This window comes from Thamnophis sirtalis, unplaced genomic scaffold, assembly GCF_051295495.1.
Source record: "Thamnophis sirtalis isolate CommonGarterSnake01/CBP01778 unplaced genomic scaffold, rThaSir2_p1.2 scaffold_6, whole genome shotgun sequence".
In the NCBI taxonomy this organism is placed as follows: Eukaryota; Metazoa; Chordata; class Lepidosauria; order Squamata; family Natricidae; genus Thamnophis; species Thamnophis sirtalis.
The window spans coordinates 19,140,919-19,162,261 of NW_028261386.1; the positions used below are offsets into that span (position 1 = coordinate 19,140,919).

General features: G+C 42.2%; 1 protein-coding gene across 1 annotated transcript in view; it reads right to left on the minus strand.

Annotated features, from left to right (window-relative positions):
- The window catches only part of LOC106549249 (myeloperoxidase), a 30,953-nt gene extending 10,104 nt beyond the window's left edge, over positions 1–20,849 (minus strand). Inside the window, exons 1-9 of the mRNA XM_087717313.1 lie at positions 20,734–20,849; positions 18,257–18,334; positions 16,427–16,520; positions 15,206–15,381; positions 12,487–12,613; positions 9,654–9,783; positions 6,572–6,778; positions 4,565–4,883; positions 2,523–2,683 (exon numbers count right to left, since the gene is read on the minus strand). Of these exons, the coding sequence (XP_087573439.1) occupies positions 2,523–2,683; positions 4,565–4,883; positions 6,572–6,778; positions 9,654–9,783; positions 12,487–12,613; positions 15,206–15,381; positions 16,427–16,520; positions 18,257–18,334; positions 20,734–20,740 (1,299 nt within the window). The 5' untranslated portion in view covers positions 20,741–20,849. The remainder of the gene's footprint in view (positions 1–2,522; positions 2,684–4,564; positions 4,884–6,571; positions 6,779–9,653; positions 9,784–12,486; positions 12,614–15,205; positions 15,382–16,426; positions 16,521–18,256; positions 18,335–20,733) is intronic.
- Between the last annotated feature and the right edge of the window lie 494 nt (positions 20,850–21,343).

Here is a 21,343-nt window from a genome sequence, read left to right on the forward strand (position 1 = left end):
ATTCAGATTCATATTTATGGCGGTTGCAGTGTCCCGGGGTAAAGGGATGACCTTTTGCGACCGTCTAACAAGCAAAGTCAGCGAGGAAGTCAGATTCTCTTAACGACCGTGTTACTGACTTAACAACTGCAGGGATTCACTTAACAAACATGGCAAGAAAGGACATAAAATGGAGCAAGCTCATTTAATAAACGTCTCACGTAGCTGCAGAAATGTTGGACTCAATTGTGATCGTAAATTGAGGACTACCTGTACTTTAAACTGAGTGCATGGATATTATGTCAGCAAATATAGTATGTATTAGATTTTAAAGTAACGTGACTGCACTTGTATACTGTTGCTCTATAATTCCACTGTAAAAATAGGATAAGCTGAATATATTAATAGATAGTAGAAATACACCGAAGGGAGGAGTAGAGGGATAGAAGAAAGAGGGGTAGAGAGGGTGGGAGAGAGGACTGGAGGGAGGGTGAGAAGGAAGGGAGGGAGTGTACCGGGAGAGGGGAGTCGTAGAGGGGGAGGGGAAGTAGGATAGACGGGAAGGATGGAGGGAAGATGGAAAGTTGGAGGGGGGCGAAAGAAAGGGTGTATGGAGGGTCAAAGAGGTACATTGGGTCTTTATTTTGGGGGGTTTTGTTGACAAGAGGAATGGCTGTGTTTATTGTTTAATGTTATATGACCCTGGTTATGCACAGTATATATGTGACTGTACGAAAATGAAAATGGAAAATAAAAAACACATTTACAAAAAAAAATAAAAAATAAAAAATAAAAAAATAAAAAAATATATTAAAAAAAGGACATAAAATGGAGCAAGCTCATTTAATAAATGTCTCACATAGCTGCAGAAATGTTGGACTCAATTGTGATTGTAAGTTGAAGACCACCTGTACTTTAAACTGAGTGCATGGATATTATGTCAGCAAATATTTAAGACCCTTTTCCTAAATCATGCAACTGGGCTCATTGGGGGAGGAATTATTATCAGACCTAAACTGGTATTAACCAGATTTTTGAAATTGCACAATGCATAAACCTTGTTTGCTTTATAGGAATGCCGACACTAAGTCCCCAATGATAGTGCACCTTCTGTACCGATGCACTACAACTCCCAATGATCAAACCATGGCAAGGCAAGCTGCCACTGAAGCTTTCTTCTTTTTGGTAACTCCTTTTTCCACAAATGTTAGCTGGGAAAGCCTCATTCAGACCTACAAGGAGTGGGAAGCAGGGGTGGGCTACAGCCTCCATTACTACCGGCTTGGCGCCCAAATTTTTTTGCTCTGCGCGCATGCACATTTGCACTTAATATGATCTGTGCATGCGCACAACACTAAAAAGGGAATAAAAATTTACATTTTTTCAATGAAGATTGTTCTGTGCATGTGCAGAACAGAAAATCAAGATGGCGCCGCCAAGGATAGAACTGGTATGGTCCCGTGTCTGCCAGAGTTATTATCTATTCAGCCAAACCGGACCAAATAGGTAGGAACCCACCTCTGGTGGGAAACATGCATTAAATAAAAGACTGCTTGAGAACATCTTCTTCACAGTTGAGGTTAGGCCTAACATTGGATGGCTGAAGGCCACCCATAGGGCACCGTGTTGGCAAAGACAGTTTTAAAGCAAAGGTTCTCAATCTTGGCAATTTTAAGATGTATTTCAACTTCACAGAGTTGTTGTTGGGGAGAGGGCACATCACGGAGAGAGCATTATGTGTGTTATCTCGAGCTCCCAGGGGAAAGATGAGATAAAAATTTAAGGGACGAATACAGATAGTTCTTGACTTATAACCAATTGTTTACCGACAGTCCAAAGTTCACTGAAGAAAGTGACTTCTTATTGGTCCTCACACTTATAACCATTGCAGCATCTGTGATCAAATTGAGAGGCTTGCTTTATAATAATTGCAACATCCCAGGGTCATGTGATCCCCATTTGTGACCTTCCCCACCAGCTTCTGACAAGCCAAGTCAATGGGGGAAGTCAAGATTTGCTTAACAATCATGTGAACTGCAGTAATTTACTTAACAATGGTAGCAGAACAGGTCACTTAACCACCTTATTAGCAACATAAATTCTGATTATAACTGTAAGTCAAAAACGTCCTGTAGATAAATAACTAAATTTAGATGGTAGGTGTCATGCTCAAGTCATTCAGTGTTCCACCCTAATGGTCTTACCCTATAGAAAGAGTGGGGAGCATGGCTGGCTCAGGAATTCTGGGAGTTGAAGTCCACAAGTCACAAAGGGGCCATAGTTCCCCAACCCTACTCTATAGCAGTGTTTCTCAACCTTGGCAACTTGAAGATGTCTGGACTTCAACTCCCAGAATTCCCCAGCCAGCGTTCGCTGGCTGGGGAATTCTGGGAGTTGAAGTCCAGACATCTTCAAGTTGCCAAGGTTGAGAAACACTGCTCTATAGGACTGATTACTCTAGGCTGCACGAAGCGGATAAGCCACTTAAACAGAACTGTGCCTTCATTTTATGTAAAAGAGTCATGGAACTATTCATCCCCCACCTGCATCATCGCTCCCACAATTTTCCGGGTCTCCTGATAGAGTACTTCCCCACTCATTTGTGGGTTCATCCTCTTCAGCTCAGTGGCTATACGGTTGTGCTCCCGCATGAAAAGTGTTTGCAAGGCCATCAACCCCGGCATTTCATTAACTCGATTGTCACCTGTAAAAGTCAGCATAAGAAAGCATCATTGCAACAGAGATATCTTGTTCCAGGTGAGAAGTTCGAACAAGAAGCAGATATTTGTATTCACCAAAAAAGGTACCTTGTGTAAATCTTCTGTAGTGATATGGTTAAGTGAGTGAAGGGAAAGGGTTAATATGTCATACAAATAATCCCAGCTAGCATGCAATTTAGAGGAAGTTAATTTTAGATTCTGCAAGGCTATGTGAAGTTAAGTTAATTCTCAGCAGATCATCCACATTGTCTAGATCAGTGTTCCTCAACTCTAGCAACTTTAACATGTATGAATGTCAACTCCCATAATTCTCCCACCAGTAAGGCTGGCTGAAGGAGCTGATGTTCTTAAAACACTGGTCTAAATGGGAGGAATAGGAAGAATCATTCTCTTAGACTATGGCAGAGATGATGCTATTGGCCACACTAAATTAGGACTTCTCTAGGCTCCCTGACTCCATTTTACTATTACATCCCCACCCAGAGAGAAGAGACACAGAGTGTGAAGCAGATGAAGTCACTTCCGGTTTCAATAGCAGTAGACTTATATACCGCTTCATAGGCCTTTCAGGCCTCTCTAAGCGGTTTACAGAGAGTCAGCATATTGCCCCCAACAATCTGGGTCCTCATTTTACCCACCTCGGAAGGATGGAAGGCTGAGTCAACCCTGAGCCGGTGAGATTTGAACCGCTGACCTGCTGATCTAGCAGTAGCCTGCAGTGCTGCATTTAACCACTGCGCCACCTTTGCTTGTAGGGCCAGTTTAAGCCCTCCGGAGGCTTCAGGGAGGCCTCTGGAGGGCCTCCGGGGGGGGGGGAAGGGGCGGGGGAGGCTGCTTTCGCCCTACCCGGGCTCCTATATAGCCTCTGGAGCCTGGGGAGGGTGAAAAAAGCGTGAAAAAAATGGGGGGAACACCTCTCATGCATGCATTAAGGGTGCAGCACGCCCACGCATGACCCCCCTGCGCTCCCTCCTTATGGCACGCGAGCAGAAAAGGTTCGCCATCGCTGGCCCATAGCAATCCCTGCAGCCTGAAAAAGCTGATGATTGGGAGGCGCACTTAAACTAAAAGTGAAACTTGCTGTTTGCTCCACAAGGCAAATTTCTGAGAGGCAATTTTTTTTTTCTTGTGCTAATCAGGGTATTTGCTGTTTGCTGCAAGAAGGTAAGTCAATAACTATAAATGCCTATAGAATGTTCAAATTATTAGACTTATTTTTTAAAGACTGCTTTATTATTGTTCTAGACAACTTAACAAAATGAAGAAGCTTTTTAAAATTAATGCTTGATCTGAAGAGGCCCAGTGCTATTATATCTTCTTTTAAATAACAGCGAATAACTATACTTCCACAAAGCACATCAATTTTAACAGCATCTGTACAAGTATAGTCTGAAATGTAACACTACAGACAGTGTCAATTGTCTGTACTGTTTGCTGTTTGTTGCAAGGAGGCAAATTACTGGGAGGCAGAAGCAGATATTTTCCCCTTGTTTTCCTCCCCAAAAGCTAGGTGTGTTTTATACTTCGGAGCGTCTTACACTCCGAAAAATATGGTAGCTTAGGTTGGTTTTCTCTTTGATTAATTTCCATCTGTTGCTTCTACTCATGTGCTTTGGAGACTAGATTGACACCCTCTTCTTTGTGGCAGCCCCTGAGATACTGGCACACTGCTATCATGTCATCCCTAGTCCTTCTTTTCATTAAACTGAACAATTCCAGCAACCTTTCTTTATATATTAGTCCCCTAATCATCTTTGCTGCCGCCATCTACTCCTTTTATCTCTTCCTGCTATCCCTTTCACTGGGTATGATTTCAGTTTGCAAGAGCAGCCCCAAAGAAATGGTGCACCTTTCAAATAACTTACCTGCCAAAAAACAGGGTATTCTGGCGGTTTTATTTGTTATATTGCAATTTTCCGGAAAGCCTTGGGGAGTGCCAAAGGGGAGAAGGTCAAGGCCTCGATCTTTGAACCTGTTATTCACAGACAGCAGTCCTAGGTTGTTTGTCAAATTCCGTAGCTGCCTTGCCCACGCGTCTTCACTGGCATATACCATACTGGCATCAACAAAGGATGTGAGTGCATTGATCTGGTTGCGAATAGCATAGCCACCGTTGCACGCAGGAGCTGCCCGGGTAAAGGGGATGCACTGAAACTCCTTTTTTGTAGGATCATTGGGTGGGATCTAGAACAAAAAGATGAAGACAAGTTTAAATTCCCAGGTTCAAAAAAACCCCACCATATTTCTTTTATTCCGTCAAGCAGCGTAATATCCAACGCCCTGCAGTTTTACACAAGTGGGCAACATCGTCATGTTTTTCCCCTTTCTCCCATTAATGTTTAAAAAGAACATATGACACAACAGGGGCATGCTTGGAAAATGTATAAATATGATCCGATTCTGGAATGAATGGGTGATGGGTTGGTGATGGGTTTTGGAATTCAACCCCTATCAGCCCGAGTAAACATAGCCACATAAGTGAACATCTGAAGACCTTCAAGTCCGATCAGAGGTTAGATCTACTAAGCATGCTGGCTCAGCAATGCTGTCTTTTTTATATTTATTTATTAAGAAAATTTGTATGGCTGTCCAACTCATTCACATTGGATTTTGGGGGGGGGGCTTATAAAGGTAAAATCCCAGTACAAAAACCAATAAGCCCCCATGCACGTAATGACGAAAATCAGACCAGCCACTTGATGGGCTACATATGACTATGGGGTCATATGCACACAGAACAATTTACATTGAACAGCGCAGACATGCGTTGCACATGGGTTGCAAACCAGTAGTAAAATCTGCAGCAAACCCCCCCCCCTGCCTTCCCAAATCCTTATGAATATCACTGTTAATTTAATCATGCTTTCCCCTGGATCTAGTCTTTGAAACAGAGAAGAAAGTGCTGGACTGTTCTACCTCTTCACTTACACGTGCTTAGAATAGACACCAAGGAAGTGGACAGGGAGATTGAGATGAAGATGGAAAAGCAGTACTAGGAAACATTGGAAAGATGAAGAACAAAGGCGGACAAATTTAAGTGAAGATACTTGGGTACTTGAGAGACCGCCTACTGCCAATTACCTCCGCCCGACCAATTAGATCCCATAGATTAGGCCTCCTCCGAGTCCCATCTGCCGGTCAATGTCAACTGGCAACTACGTGGAGGAGAGCCTTCTCGGTGGCAGCTCCGACCCTATGGAACAATCTCCCCGTGGAGATTCGTACCCTCACCACCCTCCAGACCTTCCGCACAGCCCTTAAAATCTGGCTATCCCGTCAGGCCTGGGGTTAAAGACTGTAACCCACCCGAATAGTATGAATGTTGTGCTTTTAATGATGTACTGTCTTATGTGTTAATTGTTTGTTTCCCCCCCTTTTCGAGTTGTAAGCCGCCCTGAGTCCCCCCAGGGAAAAGGGCGGCATATAAATAAATTACTCAATACTCAAGATTCAGGAGTCCCCTGCTGATGAGCTTTCCACTTATCGCAAATGTCTATTGAGATTCTCAATCATCCAGGTTACGGTTGTCCCAAAGGGTTTTTTTCAAGAGAGAACTGGATGTTCTTGGTTTTTGAAGACATTTCGCTTCTCGTTCAAGATGCTTCTTCCATTCTGACTGAAAGATAGAGAATGGGAAGATTTATATTCCTTGCAGTCATCTGGTCGTTAGCGCTCCCTCTGAGAGTCGTTGAGGACATTTGAAGGTTTATGAGTCAGAATGGAAGAAAATTCTTGGAGGAGAAGCGAAAGGTCTTCAAGGAAAAACAAAGAAAATCCAGTTGCCTCTTGAAAAAGCACCATTGGGACACTCGTCCTGAATGCCTCTTGGTAATTGCAAATCCATGCAGAATTAGATACAGAATTTCTCATACCCGGATTGGAAAACATGGCGGCCCTTTCACACAGCTCTGAAAACAATCTATTCCTTTCATGAAGGTGAGGGTCGCCGTTGTGGAAGGTCCAAAATCCAAATCGTGATCGAGAAACTGCCCCCACTGCATAAACATGACTGAGCGGAAAGGATCATCAGTGACGTTCACATTAGGAAAGAAGACGATGTCATTGGATACAGCCCGTGCCTGTTAAACAAGAAATTATGATCAAGAGTGGCAGAGGCAGAAGGAAGGGAAAGGGGTTTGCGAAACCTCACCTGGAACCAACTACAAATTGCTACAAGCTAATTTGAGAGAAAGAATTTAAAGATCTACTTGCACAAAGTGCCAATGAAATCATCTAGGCCAATGGTTCCCAATCTAGGACCTGTGGTCCACAGACCCCTGTGGGGCTGCGAGCTCCCCCATGAAGAATTGATGAAATGTTATGATTTAATTCTTGAGTTAAGCCTTGGGGGTCTGTGCAGTGGTGGGATTCAATTTTTTTTACTACAGGTTCTGTGGGTGTCGCTTGATGCACGGGGCGTGGCTTGGTGGGCATGGCAGGAGAAGGATACTGCAAAATCCCCATTCCCTCCCCACTCCAGGGAAAGGATACTGCAAAATCCTCATTCCTTCCCCACTCCAGGGAAAGGATACTGCAAAATCCTCATTCCTTCCCCACTCCAGGGGAAGGATACTGCAAAATCCCCATTCCCTCCCCATTCCAGGGAAAGGATACTGCAAATTCCCCAATCCCTCCCCGCTCCAGGGGAAGGATACTGTAAAATCTCCATTCCCTCCCCGCTCCAGGGGAAGGATACTGCAAAATCCCCATTCCCTCCCCACTCTAGGGGAAGGATACTGTAAAATCTCCATTCCCTCCCCTCTCCAGGGGAGGGATACTGCAAAATCCCCATCCCTCCCCGCTCCAGGGGAAGGATACTGTAAAATCTCCATTCCCTCCCCGCTCCAGGGGAAGGATACTGCAAAATCCACATTCCCTTCCCACTCTAGGGGAAGGATACTGTAAAATCTCCATTCCCTCCCCGCTCCAGGGGAGGGATACTGTAAAATCCCCATTCCCTCCCCGTCCAGGGGAAGGATACTGCAAAATCCCCATCCCTCCCTGCTCCAGGGGAAGGATAATGTAAAATCCCCATTCCCTCCCCGTCCAGGGGAGGGATACTGCAAAATCCCCATTTCTTCCCAATCAGCTGGGATTCGGGAGGCATACATGGGGGCAGAGCCAGTCAGAGGTGGTATTTACCAGTTCTCTGAACTACTCAAAATTTCTGCTACCGGTTCTCCAGAACTGGCCAGAACCTGCTGAATACCACCTCTGGGTCTATGGCCACAAAAGGTATTTAAAGGGGGTCCGTGGTGAAGAAAATCTGAGAACCACTGCTCTAGGAGTCTCCTTCTTGATGAAACAAAAAAGAGAGGAATGATTTCACAAAGTCTTCAGGCTGAAGAATTAAATACAAATGGCTGGCATTCTGGAACTTCCTTAAAAGCAGTTAACTAAAAGGATTAAAGAAAAAGGTTTACCTAATTATATATTATCTAACCTTATTGTATTTTATTTTATTAGTATATAAAATATATTGTGTGCTAATTATTACTTTAGCTATTAGAATTTCAGAGGCCTTATATGTGGGATCTGCAATAGAACATTTCAATCTGAAGTCCTTCTGCTCAGCATCCAGTCAAATAGTCAAGTCTTACTCCAGGGTTCTTTCAATCTGTTTTGAGAAAGCTTCAGTAGCCTGCAGATCGGGGTGAAATGCTACCAGTGCGCCCGAACCAGTAGTAGAAAATGCTACTGGTTTGCCCAAACCAGTATTTAAAAAATGGCATGATTGTCACACAACTGATCACTGGAGCTACCAGTTTGTTTGAACTGTTAGCATTTTTTTACGTTCCGATGATCATCTGTGTGACGATCAGCTGTGCTGCGCGAATCAGGTGGCACAGCTGATTGTCCCACAGCTGATTGTTGGAAGTACAGGTTCGCCTGAACCGGTAGCATTTTTTTTACATTCCGACAATCAGCTGTGCTACAATCAGCTGTGCCGCACAATGCACTTTTGGTGCGCATGCATGTGCGAAGTGAACCGGTAGCAGACTTCAGAGCATTTTACCCCTGCTGCAGATGCTGAACAGATGAAATCATCATGAGATTGTCTGGATGCTTATTTCTGCCCTCTTGTTTATTTTTCCCTTAAATGTATTGTTTCTCTCCTAAGGCTTACAAAATATGTTTATGGGCCAGTGCCAACAATGTATTCAACCCCCAGATCTCTACTCTTATGCCAGATTATCAATTCAGTTGACAAGCACCTGAATTTTGATCATATGACCATGGGATGCTGCAACGGTCATAAGTGTTGTAAGCAGTCATTAAATGAATGATGGTCAGTTGAGGATTAACTGCATTTCAAAGACAACACAGCTAGCATCCTGACCTAGTAGAAAGTGATCATAATAAAGTTATCCAGATTGGTTTTTCAAAGAACATACCAATGCCATGCTATAAATGACACTGTGTCTCCTTCTTAATTGGTCTTGTCTTTAAAATATAATAAATAGACCAAAGGCCTAAATTGTGGTTGTGATTTTGTTCAGGGCTGCTCAACAAGTTGGGAGCCCGGTGTTTGCATCCTTGATATATTTATGTTATATCTCTAAAGTTTATTTAAGCGAGTCAGGATTTGACCCACGAAAAAGTCTTTTCATTCGCAAAAGTATAAGATATGATTCTTGCCAGTTTCATGAAAATCCCACTCTATTCCTGTTTTCTATTGCTGTAGCTAGTGTACAAAAGCACCAGATCATTTATAGGCCTTAAACTCTACCTGGATTACTTCTGCTCTGGCAGACAAATTTAGGAATCCTTAGTTCATTTCTGGCTACAATACTTCAGTTACATCAATTATTCCATTTCTCTAATCTCCTTGCCTCAACTCTTGATTTCTCTCCTCCCCTTCCAGTTGTTTTTCTCCCTTAAAATCCTGGATCCTTTCCTCTGTTCAAACTACGCATGTCCTGGAATTAGAGAGAAATAAGGACTATATCTTACTGAGGGCAGAGGAAATCCAAAATACAGCTTCGTTTCTGTCCAGCCACGGGGGAGATCGATGCCATCTTCATATTCTTGAGGCAGCCACCTGACATATGGACGGTTGCTAGCCCCCAAAGTAGGAATTCTCCTGCAATATTTCATTAAACCCAAAAGTTCATTTAGAAGAGAGTTTTTAAAAAGCAAGTAAGACTTGGTTTACACACAGTGCTAACCCTTAAAATCCAGCAATAAAGCTCAATTGCATTCACACACCTTGCGGCAAATACAGCATCCATATCCTGATTAAATGTTGAGGTTTAGTTCCAGAAGAAAGTCCAATACAGGTAAGTCCTCGACTTATGACCACAGTTGAGTCCAACATTTCTGTTGCTAGGTAATAAATTTGCTAGGCAAGTTTTACCTCATTTTAGGACCTTTCTTGCCACCCTTGTTAAGTGAATCACTGCGGTTGTTAAGTGAATCTGGCTTCCCCATTGGCTTTCCTTGTCAGGAGGTCACCAAATGTAAATTACATGACCCGGGACACTGCGACAGTCATAAATATGAATTGGTTGCCAAACATCTGAATTTTAGTCACGTGACCATGGTGTGTGTGTGTGTGCTGCAATGGCTGTAAATGTGAACATAAGTCACTTTTTTTCAGGGCCATAACTTTGAATGGCCACTAAACAAACTGTTGTAAGTTGAGGACTACCTGCATTTGGATTCTCATATGTTGAATTACAAACCGAGAGAGAAAAGATGCCGGGATAACCAGCTTCTTCCTGAGGATGGTTATACTAGCAGACCTCTTGGGTAGGGTTTCCTGCCTAAGCAGGGGGTTGGACTAGAAGACCTTCCAACTCCAACTTGGTCCCTTCCAACTCTGTTGTTCTATATATTCTATATCTTGGCAATGGGCATGTCATGAAAGTGATTTGGCTCTCACTTTCCAGGAGGCTTCTTGAACTTTGTTGTCTAGACAACTACCCTCTATCCCAGTGTTTCTCAACCTTGGCGACTTTAAGTCCTGTGGACTTCAACTCCCAGAATTCCCCAGCCAGTGAGAGCTGGCTGGGGGATTCTGGGAGTTGAAGTCCACAGGACTTAAAGTCGCCAAGGTTGAGAAACACTGCTCTATCCTATCCTAAATGGGCCCAAAGTCACCCAAAATTGTTGCCAACTCCATTCTACTGTAAACCTAACTGAGCAATAATAGCTGTTCTGCAGGGAAGAGGGCTGATCATGGAGAGCCAACTAGACCAGGGGCGTCAAACTCAAGGCCCGCAGGCCGAATCAGACCCACGGGGTTCTTAGAACTGGCCCACGGAGCCCACCTGAGAACAGCAAAGGACCAGACCAAAGATGCTTCTGCCAGTGAAAATGGAGCTCAGGAGGGTTGCGTGCAAATCTCCCGAACTCTGTTTTTGCTAGCAGAGGGTTGCAGGAGGCCATCCCAGCTGAAAACGGAGCTTGTGAGCCTGTTTTTGCTGACAGAGCGCTTGGGCCAACACAGGCGCCGCTGATATGAGTGACTTCAAGCTGGCCACACCCACCTTGCCCCACTCCCAAGGTCAAACACAACCCTGATGTGACCCTCCATGAAATTGAGTTTGACACCTTTGAGCGAGACTGACACTCAACGCCTGAAGAGAGTTTGTCCCTGATTCAGTAGCTGATTTTATTCATCATGCTCAGCTTTAGTTTATTTAACCTTAGTTTGTGGGATAAAATTCAACTGGTTGAGTTGGCAGAACACATCTAGTTTGTAGGTGCCAACTTCAGAGATCGCACATTCTGGAGAATTTCGCAATGTTTTATTCTTTGCCAGACCATACCATTCTCATCAGTTGAGGGCAGCCCTAATGTCTTCCAGGACTAAATCTCCCAGCAAAAAGAAGTGGTTCATGCCATTCTAGACATGGTCAAGTCCCAATGACCTCACTGTTGGAGTGCAAGCTTCCATGGGGCAGCCTGGTGACTTTCCTATGCCTTCCCATCATATCCTCTTCAGCACAATAGGTTAGGACCAAACCAGTAAGTTTCAAAATGCAGAGCATATACTCTTGCACGTGCAATAGACCACGGGTCTCAAACTCGCCACATCATGTTGTTGTCACGTAATGTTTTTCCCCTTTGCGGAGCTCGGGTGGGTCTTCACGCAATGTATCTGGCCCACAGGCTGCCCATTTGACACCCCTGCAATAGACTCTACTGAAAGAGTGGGAAGATAACCTGTGAAGCAGGCAGCTTTTGAAACCTCTTATGACCAACAATACACCAGCACACAATAGATACAAACTCAAGGTAAACTGCTTCTAACTCCATTACAGAAAATATGACTTCAGCAACAGAGTGGTTAATGCCTGGAATGCTGTACCTGACTCTGTTGTAACATCCTCAAATCCCCATAAATTTAACCTTAAGCTGTCTACCATGGACCTCACCCCATTCTTAAGAGGAATGTAAGGGGGCGTGTATAAGCACACCAGCGTGCCTAACTTCCCTGCCCTACTGTCCTCATTTATTTGTACCCATTTCCTGTGTTCTTATTCATGTTTATTCCCATTCCCGTTATCTTGTACATGTGTGACAAATAAAATAAATAAAATAAATGCTTGGTCATTGGTCAGAAACCGATGCTACATTTTCTGACTGTTTTGAGATGAATAACAGATGAAAACTAATGTAAATCTTAAACGAAACATCACTAACCCTAAACCTAACCCCTAATAGTGTCTCTAAAACTTAAGATATGACCCTCTTCACTTTGCAGCCATTAGCACTTAAAAACAATTAGACTAGGGTCTTAGCCATCAAAACATTGTCCGTTTCTATTCTAGAATCATACAGGTTATTGCATTCGCTTGTAATGGTCCGGTAAGGGCTCTTCTCATCACATTGCTTTGGAGGCGTCTCTTGGGAAGCACATCCGCTTGCCTTGTAGATAGTTTGCATCTGGGAAGGGGAGAGCACATCTGTAGGAAAACAAAAGGATTTAGACTTCAGGGCTGCAAAAACAACAGAAGAATGCAAGACTAGAGTCACTTTCCTTCTAAATTATACCTTAAAAACCGAAAACAGGATTTCTGTTTTGTAAGGATGAGGGAATCCAGAAGGTGAAAGTCTATGGAAATTCCCAGTCATCCATGTCATGATTGTCCCAAAGGTGCTTTTTCAAAAGGTAACTGGACTTTGTTTTTTCTTGAAGATGTTTTACTTCTCATCCAAAGTGCTTCTTCACTTCTGAAGAACTGAAGAACAGAAGTGAAAATTCTTGGATGAGAAGCAAAATATCTTGGAAAAAAAACCCCAATGTCTAATTGCCTTTTGAAAAAAAAGCACCTTTGGGTCAAAAGGTGAAACATTTTCCTTTTTTCAGAGATGTTGGATAGATATTAAATACCATTCATAGCAGCTCCAACCAATCGCTCTACAGTAATCAGTAACTTAATGGTTGCATTTCTAAAACATGAACAGCTTGGTTAATTTGAACTGGTTCATTTTTTTGGTCTGTGCTTAGCAGGTTATGTGGCTTCTTTAGGAGTCAAGGTATTATGCAAATTCAGAAAATGGGTTATGCATTCAGTAGCCAAGTTAAGCATACTGTTCAACAGCAGCCATCTTGAAGTCTTCAAGTCAATCCGTTGTTCAAGGTAGGATCTGCAAAGCAGAATACAAGTATAGCATCTCTGAAGCATGCCTGCTTGGGTGGTCCTTTAAATGACTTTAAGGTAGAAGAGTCCCCAATCTCTTTCTTTTTAATTTCCATCCATCGATCTGAGTTCTACCTTAGAAACAATTAAGAACACCCTAATCTAGCTTCTACTACTAATTTGAAGATCTTCTTCTCTCTAAATTTAAAGATACCCCCCCCCCCTTTGGGTAATGTTGATAAATAGAAGTTAATTTCTAACTTCCCACCATTTTAACTATTCTTCTCTGGATCATCTCCAGTTTCCCAATGTTTTTCTTAATATGTAATTCTCTTGTATGCTTTGATAAAGGATTATAAAGGTAATCTTGATATAATTATAGGTATATCAACATTAAGGTTTCTTTCTGCCATACCTTCCACATATTTGTTTATTTGTTTGTTTCATATTTCATATTTCTAAACTGCCCATCTCCCTCAAAGAGGGCTCTGGGTAGCTTTTTAATTGAGTCTTATGTATTATTATGCAACTGAATCTATTTAACATATCATAAAACTATTGAAAATGATGAAAAAAGGGTCTTCCTGTTTCATGGGAGGAGATTTGAGGGGGAAAAAACAATCAAAGCATTCTCTGAAAAGATTTCCCATGAAATTCTCACGAAGACAGATGGTTCCATAAAAAATATTAGCTTCACACAAACAATCATTATCCACATCTTTTTCGGTTACCCCACCCAACCATCAACTGACATCTAACATAAAATGATTAAATTCTTAGATTAAAAAAGCATTTCTCTTTTGCTTCCTCTTTGAAAATGATTGGACATGAACTCTGCGGTCAAAATGAATGAGTGAAACTGTCAATTCAGTTTCTTCTCAGTTCCTCATATTTAGTTCATCATGCTTCTACAAGTTTGATATTTTTTTAAAAAAATAGATTGCAGGCATCTTTTAACGTATTTTTCTGCACATTTCCCCAAACCATAGTTTTTATCTATAATTTTGACAAATGCACATTGTTTTTGCAAAACTTCTCTTAATAAATCTGTATCTATCTTTCCGAGAGTGAGTGTATTTTCCTGCAGAGTATCCCTTCATATACGTAGGTTTGTTTTCCACTAGGGAAACTGTATTGCAACAAGAAGAGAAGGGTAAATGTTAAAGCATAACCTAGTTTTCGTGAGGTGGTAATGCGTGAGGCTGCATGCTTTTGAGCACCATTTGATATTTTAAAAGCTTATACTATAAACATTGGGGTTGGAGTTTTCAAATTGAAACACTCAGCATTAGCATTAGTTTTGATCTGTCTATGATAAGCTAAGTTATTGCAGAGGTTATGTTGGTGCAAATAGCAAAGAATGTAAATTAAGCATGGAAGAAAACCCAGCATTTTATTTCCCCTACTTTTGGTTACTTTTTGGTTACTTTTGGTTACTTTTTCCTGCCCACCTAAACAGTTCAAAAGCATGCAAATGCAAGTAGATTAACAGGTATCACTCCGTCTGCCTTTGATGTATAGCTATGCTGGCCACATGACCACAGAAAATGCCTTCAGACTATGCTGGCTCCCTTGGCCAAGAAACGGAGATGAGCATTGTGCCCTAGAATGGACATAGCAATAGCAATAGCAGTTAGACTTATATACCGCTTCATAGGGCTTTCAGCCCTCTCTAAGCGGTTTACAGAGTCAGCATATTGCCCCCACAGTCTGGGTCCTCATTTCACCCACCTCGGAAGGATGGAAGGCTGAGTCAACCTTGAGCCGGTGAGATTTGAACCGCCGAACTGCAGATAGCAGTCAGCTGAAGTGGCCTGCACTCTAACCACTGCGCCACCTCGACTCGACATGACCAACAAGGAAAAAATTGCCTTTACTTTTGGTTAGTGTGTTAGTTCAAAGTATGCAAAATACCTGTGATATTGAATTCCTGAGGAAATGCATCTTGCAGCTTCTCTTTCAAGAGGTCCAAGGTCACCAGCCTATAATGAGCAGCTTTCACATGCAACCGAGTTTTTCCTATAGGTTGTTTGAAAGAGACTAGGATTTCTGAAGGGCGCACTGTCTCTTTCTTTAGTTTTTCTGCTAACCTGGTGAATCGGAAAATGCCTATATCAAGATCGCAGAATAGAAGTTTTTCCAACCTGCTAGGTGTGTGTATTTGTATTTGTATTTCCCTTTATTTGTATGCCGCCCTTTTCCCTGGGGGGACTCAGGGCGGCTCACAGTTCAAAAAAAAGGGGGGGGGAAGGACAAACAATTTCTAACATACAGACAATACATCATTATTAAAAACGCAACAGTCACACAATTCGAGTGGGGTTAGAATCTTAACCCCAGGCCAGCCGGGACAGCCAGATCTTTAGAGCGGTGCGGAAGGACTGGAGGGTGGTGAGGGTCCGAATCTCCATGGGGAGTTCGTTCCAGAGGGTCGGAGCAGCCACCAAGAAGGCTCTCCTCCGGGTAGTTGCCAGTCTGCACTGGCTAGATGATGGAATTCGGAGGAGGCCTAATCGATGCGATCGTATCGGTCTGGTGGAGGTAATTGGCAGTAGGCGGTCTCTGAAGTGTTACAATTACCAAGCCAAGGATGCTAACTTGAGAGGCAGAGATTGTTTTGTATTATCTAATGAAATCTAGGGATGAACTAGGGCTCCATAATCCTAATCTAATACTTTACAGTTCTTCGTGTTAATCATTCGCCCTTTGATTTCATCCCATTGGCTAAAATGAATATCGTCATCTTGCTTTTGCAAGGCTTCTGTGCCTTTAATGACACACAGGTATGCCTCTTGGTATTTTTTATTCCAATTGTATACTGCCAAATCAATGCCATACCGTGACATTTTCCATCACAATGAAAAATGAAAAATAAAATTCAAAAGCTGCAGCGAAACATGCACAGTAAAGATATGAGATGAAAACACGAATAGCCAAACTACTGAATTAGTTTGTACGTGGCAGAAATATCCATGTTTTCCAAATGAAACAACAGGACACACTGCCTGAACTTTTGTCTGTACGTTCACACAGAGAAGTCATCTAGCAAACAACGCAGTAAATCTTCACCAAGCAGAGCAGACTGAAAAAGGCAAAAATAAACCTGGCTTCTGGAACCTTTATGCAAATTCTTACCATTTTTGGGTGTATTCATAGGCAGCATCAACTAATTTCTTGGCTTCTTCCACATTCTGCAGAAGGATTCGAGTATCCAGTTTCTTTGCAGTGTCTAAAAGAGATGCTTGGTTTGGATTTTGTTGAAGGAGACACTTCAATCAAATCCCACAAAAACAAACTAATGAGAATATAGCTTCCCTAACCTGGTCCCTAATCTGAATTCCAACAGTTGTATTCCAGCATATCAAGAAGCCACCAGCTTGGAGAAGCCTGATGTAATACTAGTAGTATATTTCATTAAGTACCATAATCATCTATTAAAACTGACTCTGTGTTCACACAGTATTTTAAACCTTGTCAGTTACTAATGTTATGGATGGGTACCTGAGATCTACCAGGAAAAGCTTAAACAGGTCATGCCTGTTTAAGAGGTTCTTTAGGGCAGGGATCTTCAACCTTGGTAACTTTAAGCCTGGAGGACTTCAATTCCCAGAAGCTGGCTGGGGAATTCTGGGAATTGAATCCGCCAGGCTTAAAGTTGCCAAGGTTGGAAACGCCTGGTTTAGGGTGCATATCTCTTGGTGGCCCTTCTCTATACTGTTGTTGTCCCCAATTCGGGTCTGAGCCTGGTGCCGAAGCCAATGATGGACTCCAGACACGAGGTGCAGGTTTTCTGATTGCTTTTTATAGGAGTACTCCAAGGAAAAGGGTTCCTAGTCAAAAGGCCAAGAACCAAGAGCAAAGGGTTAAGAAAGCTTTATACATTTTCACTAAAGGAGAAAGCGGGACAAGGTGAAATAATAAGAAATATCCTCTAATAAACATTTTAGCAATAATTCTACAATTTGTTCTATTGGTCTATGGCTGTCCCTTTCCTAAGCCTTGGCTAATGAATGCCCCAGGAGTTAACTAATAGACATTTCATTTGCTGCTGACCATCTCCATGCTAACTTTTGGCTGAGGACTGCAAGTTGTCTAATTCTTGTTACTTTTATCAACTTTCTAACTACCCATAATTGCTACATGCATATTTCCTGTTGATAAACATTCTTTGTTCTTGTCAGACGGACACACACATCCCAATTACAGTCTTCCTGATTTACTTTCAAGTGTGTGCCATGACCTTGCTTTAGCATCCAGCCCATCACTGTGGTACCACCAAAGATTTGGAATAGTCTCTAAACATGAGTGTCGATGGAGGGAATGTGTGATGGCCCACGTGTCGTATGCTTTCATGCCAGTGATGCAAATTACGGTATATGCATCATTCACGTGATATGGCATGTATCAAAGCCGTCATTTCCACAGAAGTGCTCTTATGCACAGACATCATCTTGGCAACTATTAGAAATGTCTGCTTCCAATGAGAGTTGTCTGTAAGGGAGATCAAAATAATCAAGATAACAGCCACACAATTGAGAGTTGAAATCTACAGGTGTTACAGCCACCTATCAGAAGGCAGCCATCAGAAATACTGCCTTAAGGATATTTGGCAGGCTTGTGAATGTCCACCAAGAAAGGAAATACAGACTGAATTTTTGCATCCATTGACCCATTGTGGGTCAAATCCTGACTCGCTTAAATAAACTTTAGAGATATAACATAAATATATCAAGGATGCAAACACCGGGCTCCCAACTTGCTGAGCAGCCCTGAACAAAATCACAACCACAATTTAGGCCTTTGGGTTGTTTTTTTCCTGCTGTAGTGAGTTGTTGCAATCAAACCACTTGGGAAATTGCATTTGTTCCGGCAGCTTGTTCTTAAATGATGAAATATTTAGGCTACAAGTGAGGAAACATGCAGACCTCAATTTTAAAAAAGTAGTTCTGAAGTGAAAGACCTTACCTTTTAGAGAAAGGTTATCTGCTTCTCGAGGCTTTACTGCTGTTAGAATACCCAGAAGAACAAAGACAAGCCTCAGGCCTTGAAGAAAGCAAAGGGTTGATGTGCGTTACTTGCAGATCATTTGGGAAAGTAATCTTCAATTGTCCAACTGAATTTTAATACGAATTTAGATGGTCAGAAGCCAGTTACTCCAGATCAGGGATGTCAAACTTGATTTCATTGAGAGCAGCATCAGGATTGTGTTTGACCTCAGGGGGGACGGGACATGGTGGGTGTGACCAACTAAATATTACCCATGTCTGGGGCGCCTGTGGTTGCCCAAGTGATCTGCCAGTGAAAACGGAGCTCGGGAGCCCATTTTCACTGGGAGAAGCACTGCGGGGCGGTCCTTTGCTGTTTCCAGGGCAGCCCCACCACCCAGATCTAAGTACCCTGTGGGCTGGATCCAGCCCCAGGGCCTTGAGTTTGACACCCCTGCTCTAGATCCACAAACTTGGACAGGACAATGTCTGGGTATAAAAATGCTTGTTCTAGATCTGGAATTTTCTTTCCTTCCACCATTCTAATTTTTTCCCCTTCTGCTAGGAAAAATCTGGATCATCCATGGGTGATAGCAAATGGGGTGGTCACCTATTTTCTCCAGCCCAGATAATGTAATTATATACCTCTTGAAAAATAGAAATTGATATAAAAATCCCAATCCCCCCTTATAAAAACACAAACAACAGAATTGTATTATATAGGGTTTTCTTGATCCATTTCCGTCTTTCTTTCCATCTCTCTCCATTGTTTCTTCATTCAATAGCAAGGGGGGGAAAATCAATTTATGTACATTAAAGTGCATGTTTGATTTACTCTATTTCTCCTTCCTCTTTGTCCCCAGACATATGAAAGAGAAAATACCCAAAGTTGTCAAAATCATTGCCACGGGAACTAAACTTTGAATGACCATGAAACAGATCACAGGAACTGAAAATGAGGAGGAAAATCCTAGGGCTGGTGGATGTTTAGGGCCCTAAAGAATTCAGAGTAAATGCATTTGGCAAAATAGAGCAGTGGTTCCCAAACTTGGCAACTGGCTGGAGAATTCTGGGAGTTGAAGTCCACAAGTCTTAAAGTTGCCAAGTTTGGGAACCACTGAAATAGAGGAAAGCTCTGTGAGAGAGTCATTTTGGGGACAGCAGCTGTCAATCACAATCACAGTCACATCCAGAAGAGCACCCTGTATATGCAATTTATTCATTCTAGATCATTTTTGCATTAATGGGGTAGAACAGGGGTGTCAAACACATGGCATCACATTGTCATCACATGATGTATCGCGAATTCCCCCCCTTTGCTTGAACAGCTTGCCTCCAGAAGTTGTGAATGCCCCAACACTGGAAGTCTTTGAGAAGATGTTGGATAGCCATCTGTCTGAAATGGTATAGGGTTTCCTGCCTAGGCAGGGGGTTGGACTAGAAGACCTCCAAGGTCACTTCCAACTCTGCTATTGTATTGTATTGCTAAAACAGGGGTGACTGTGGCCAACATGTGATGCATTTGGGCCGTGGGCCAGGGGGGTCTACACTCCTGGTGTAGAACATCCTCATAGGCTCACCCAGCCATGGTTGAAGTCAAGTAAAGCTCTGACCACAGTTACAATTATTGTGAACCAATTATGATAGGGTGATGGTAGGAGGAGCCTCCTGGAATGACTTTGTAGAGGGAAATGGACAGCTTAAAAATTTAATAAATAGAACAAATGACTGCAGCTGGCTCTATAAATTGCTATTAGACAAAAGAGTGAGTAATTGTTATTTAGCCATAAAAATATCAAGGAAGGTTACATTGTTCCTCAAAAACCGAATGCAAAGTTCCCAAGCCTATAAAATTATAATAAATAATTTTATTTGGTAATTGTGCCAAAGGAAAAGTTAAATATAGACTTTTTGTTGTTATACACTAGAAAACTCATTCCAGAAATATTTAAAATATTAACACTTTGTACCTATGATCATCTGATAAATATTCACAAAAGCTTGAAATACAAGGTAGTTTAGCCTTAGTGGCATGTAGATACTTTGCTTCTATCCCATTTGTGAAACTTATGTAAAACTCAAAAGCCTGCAATCAGCCCTGATTGAGCAAAGCTGATGCAGTGGGAAAAAAGACTTCTTTTTATACTGTCACTTAAAGATGCAATGGTTCTGTTTCCCACTGTAGTTTTCCTAGTCAAAACAGAATGACTTCATCCAATGTGATGCTCTCCAGATACATTGAATTACAATATGCACTCTTTCTTATCTATCAGAATAGGAGCTGTAATGTAACATATCTGATGACCCTCCAGTTGAGGAAGGCTAAAATAGGGAATTTTACTAGTTAAGGAGATCTAATATAAAATGGAAGGAATGGAGAACATTCAAGTCTATAAGATAGTTTCTGAGCAATGCACTAAGATAATTAATTTTAAGAAGCATTTCAAAGTCACTTACTTGCCATCTTCTCCAGTTGTGACCTTAGATGCCTGGAAATCAACTATTTTCTGGAAGATGGGAGGAGCCATTTACAACAGAAAAGTCCCACCCCTTTTCTTTTCCCCTCCTTTTTAAGACACGTCCTACTGCTAAAACATATGAAGAGGGGTTGCAGGAACTGGGCATGTCTAGTTTAATAAAAAGAAGAATTAGGGGAGACATGATAGCAGTGTTCCAATATCTCAGGGGTTGCCACAAAGAAGAGGCAGTCAAGCTATTCTACAAAGCACCTGAGGGTGGGACAAGAAGCAATGGATGAAAACTAATGAAGGAGAGAAGCAAGTTAGAACTAAGGAGAAATTTCCTGACAGAACAATTAGTCAATGGAACAACTTGCCTCCAGAGGTGGTGAATGCTCCAACACTGGATGTTTTTAAGATGTTGAATAATCATTTGTCTGTAGTGGTGTAGGGTTTCCTGCCTAAGCAGGGGGTTGGACTAGAAGACCTCCAAGGTCCCTTCCAATTCATTAAAAGTCTAGAGGACTAGTGGAAGAAATCAATTTCTCTATCTCTGCCTTTCTGCTATTACAATGGTCAGAATTTTGCAGGCCAGATTTGGTGTCCTA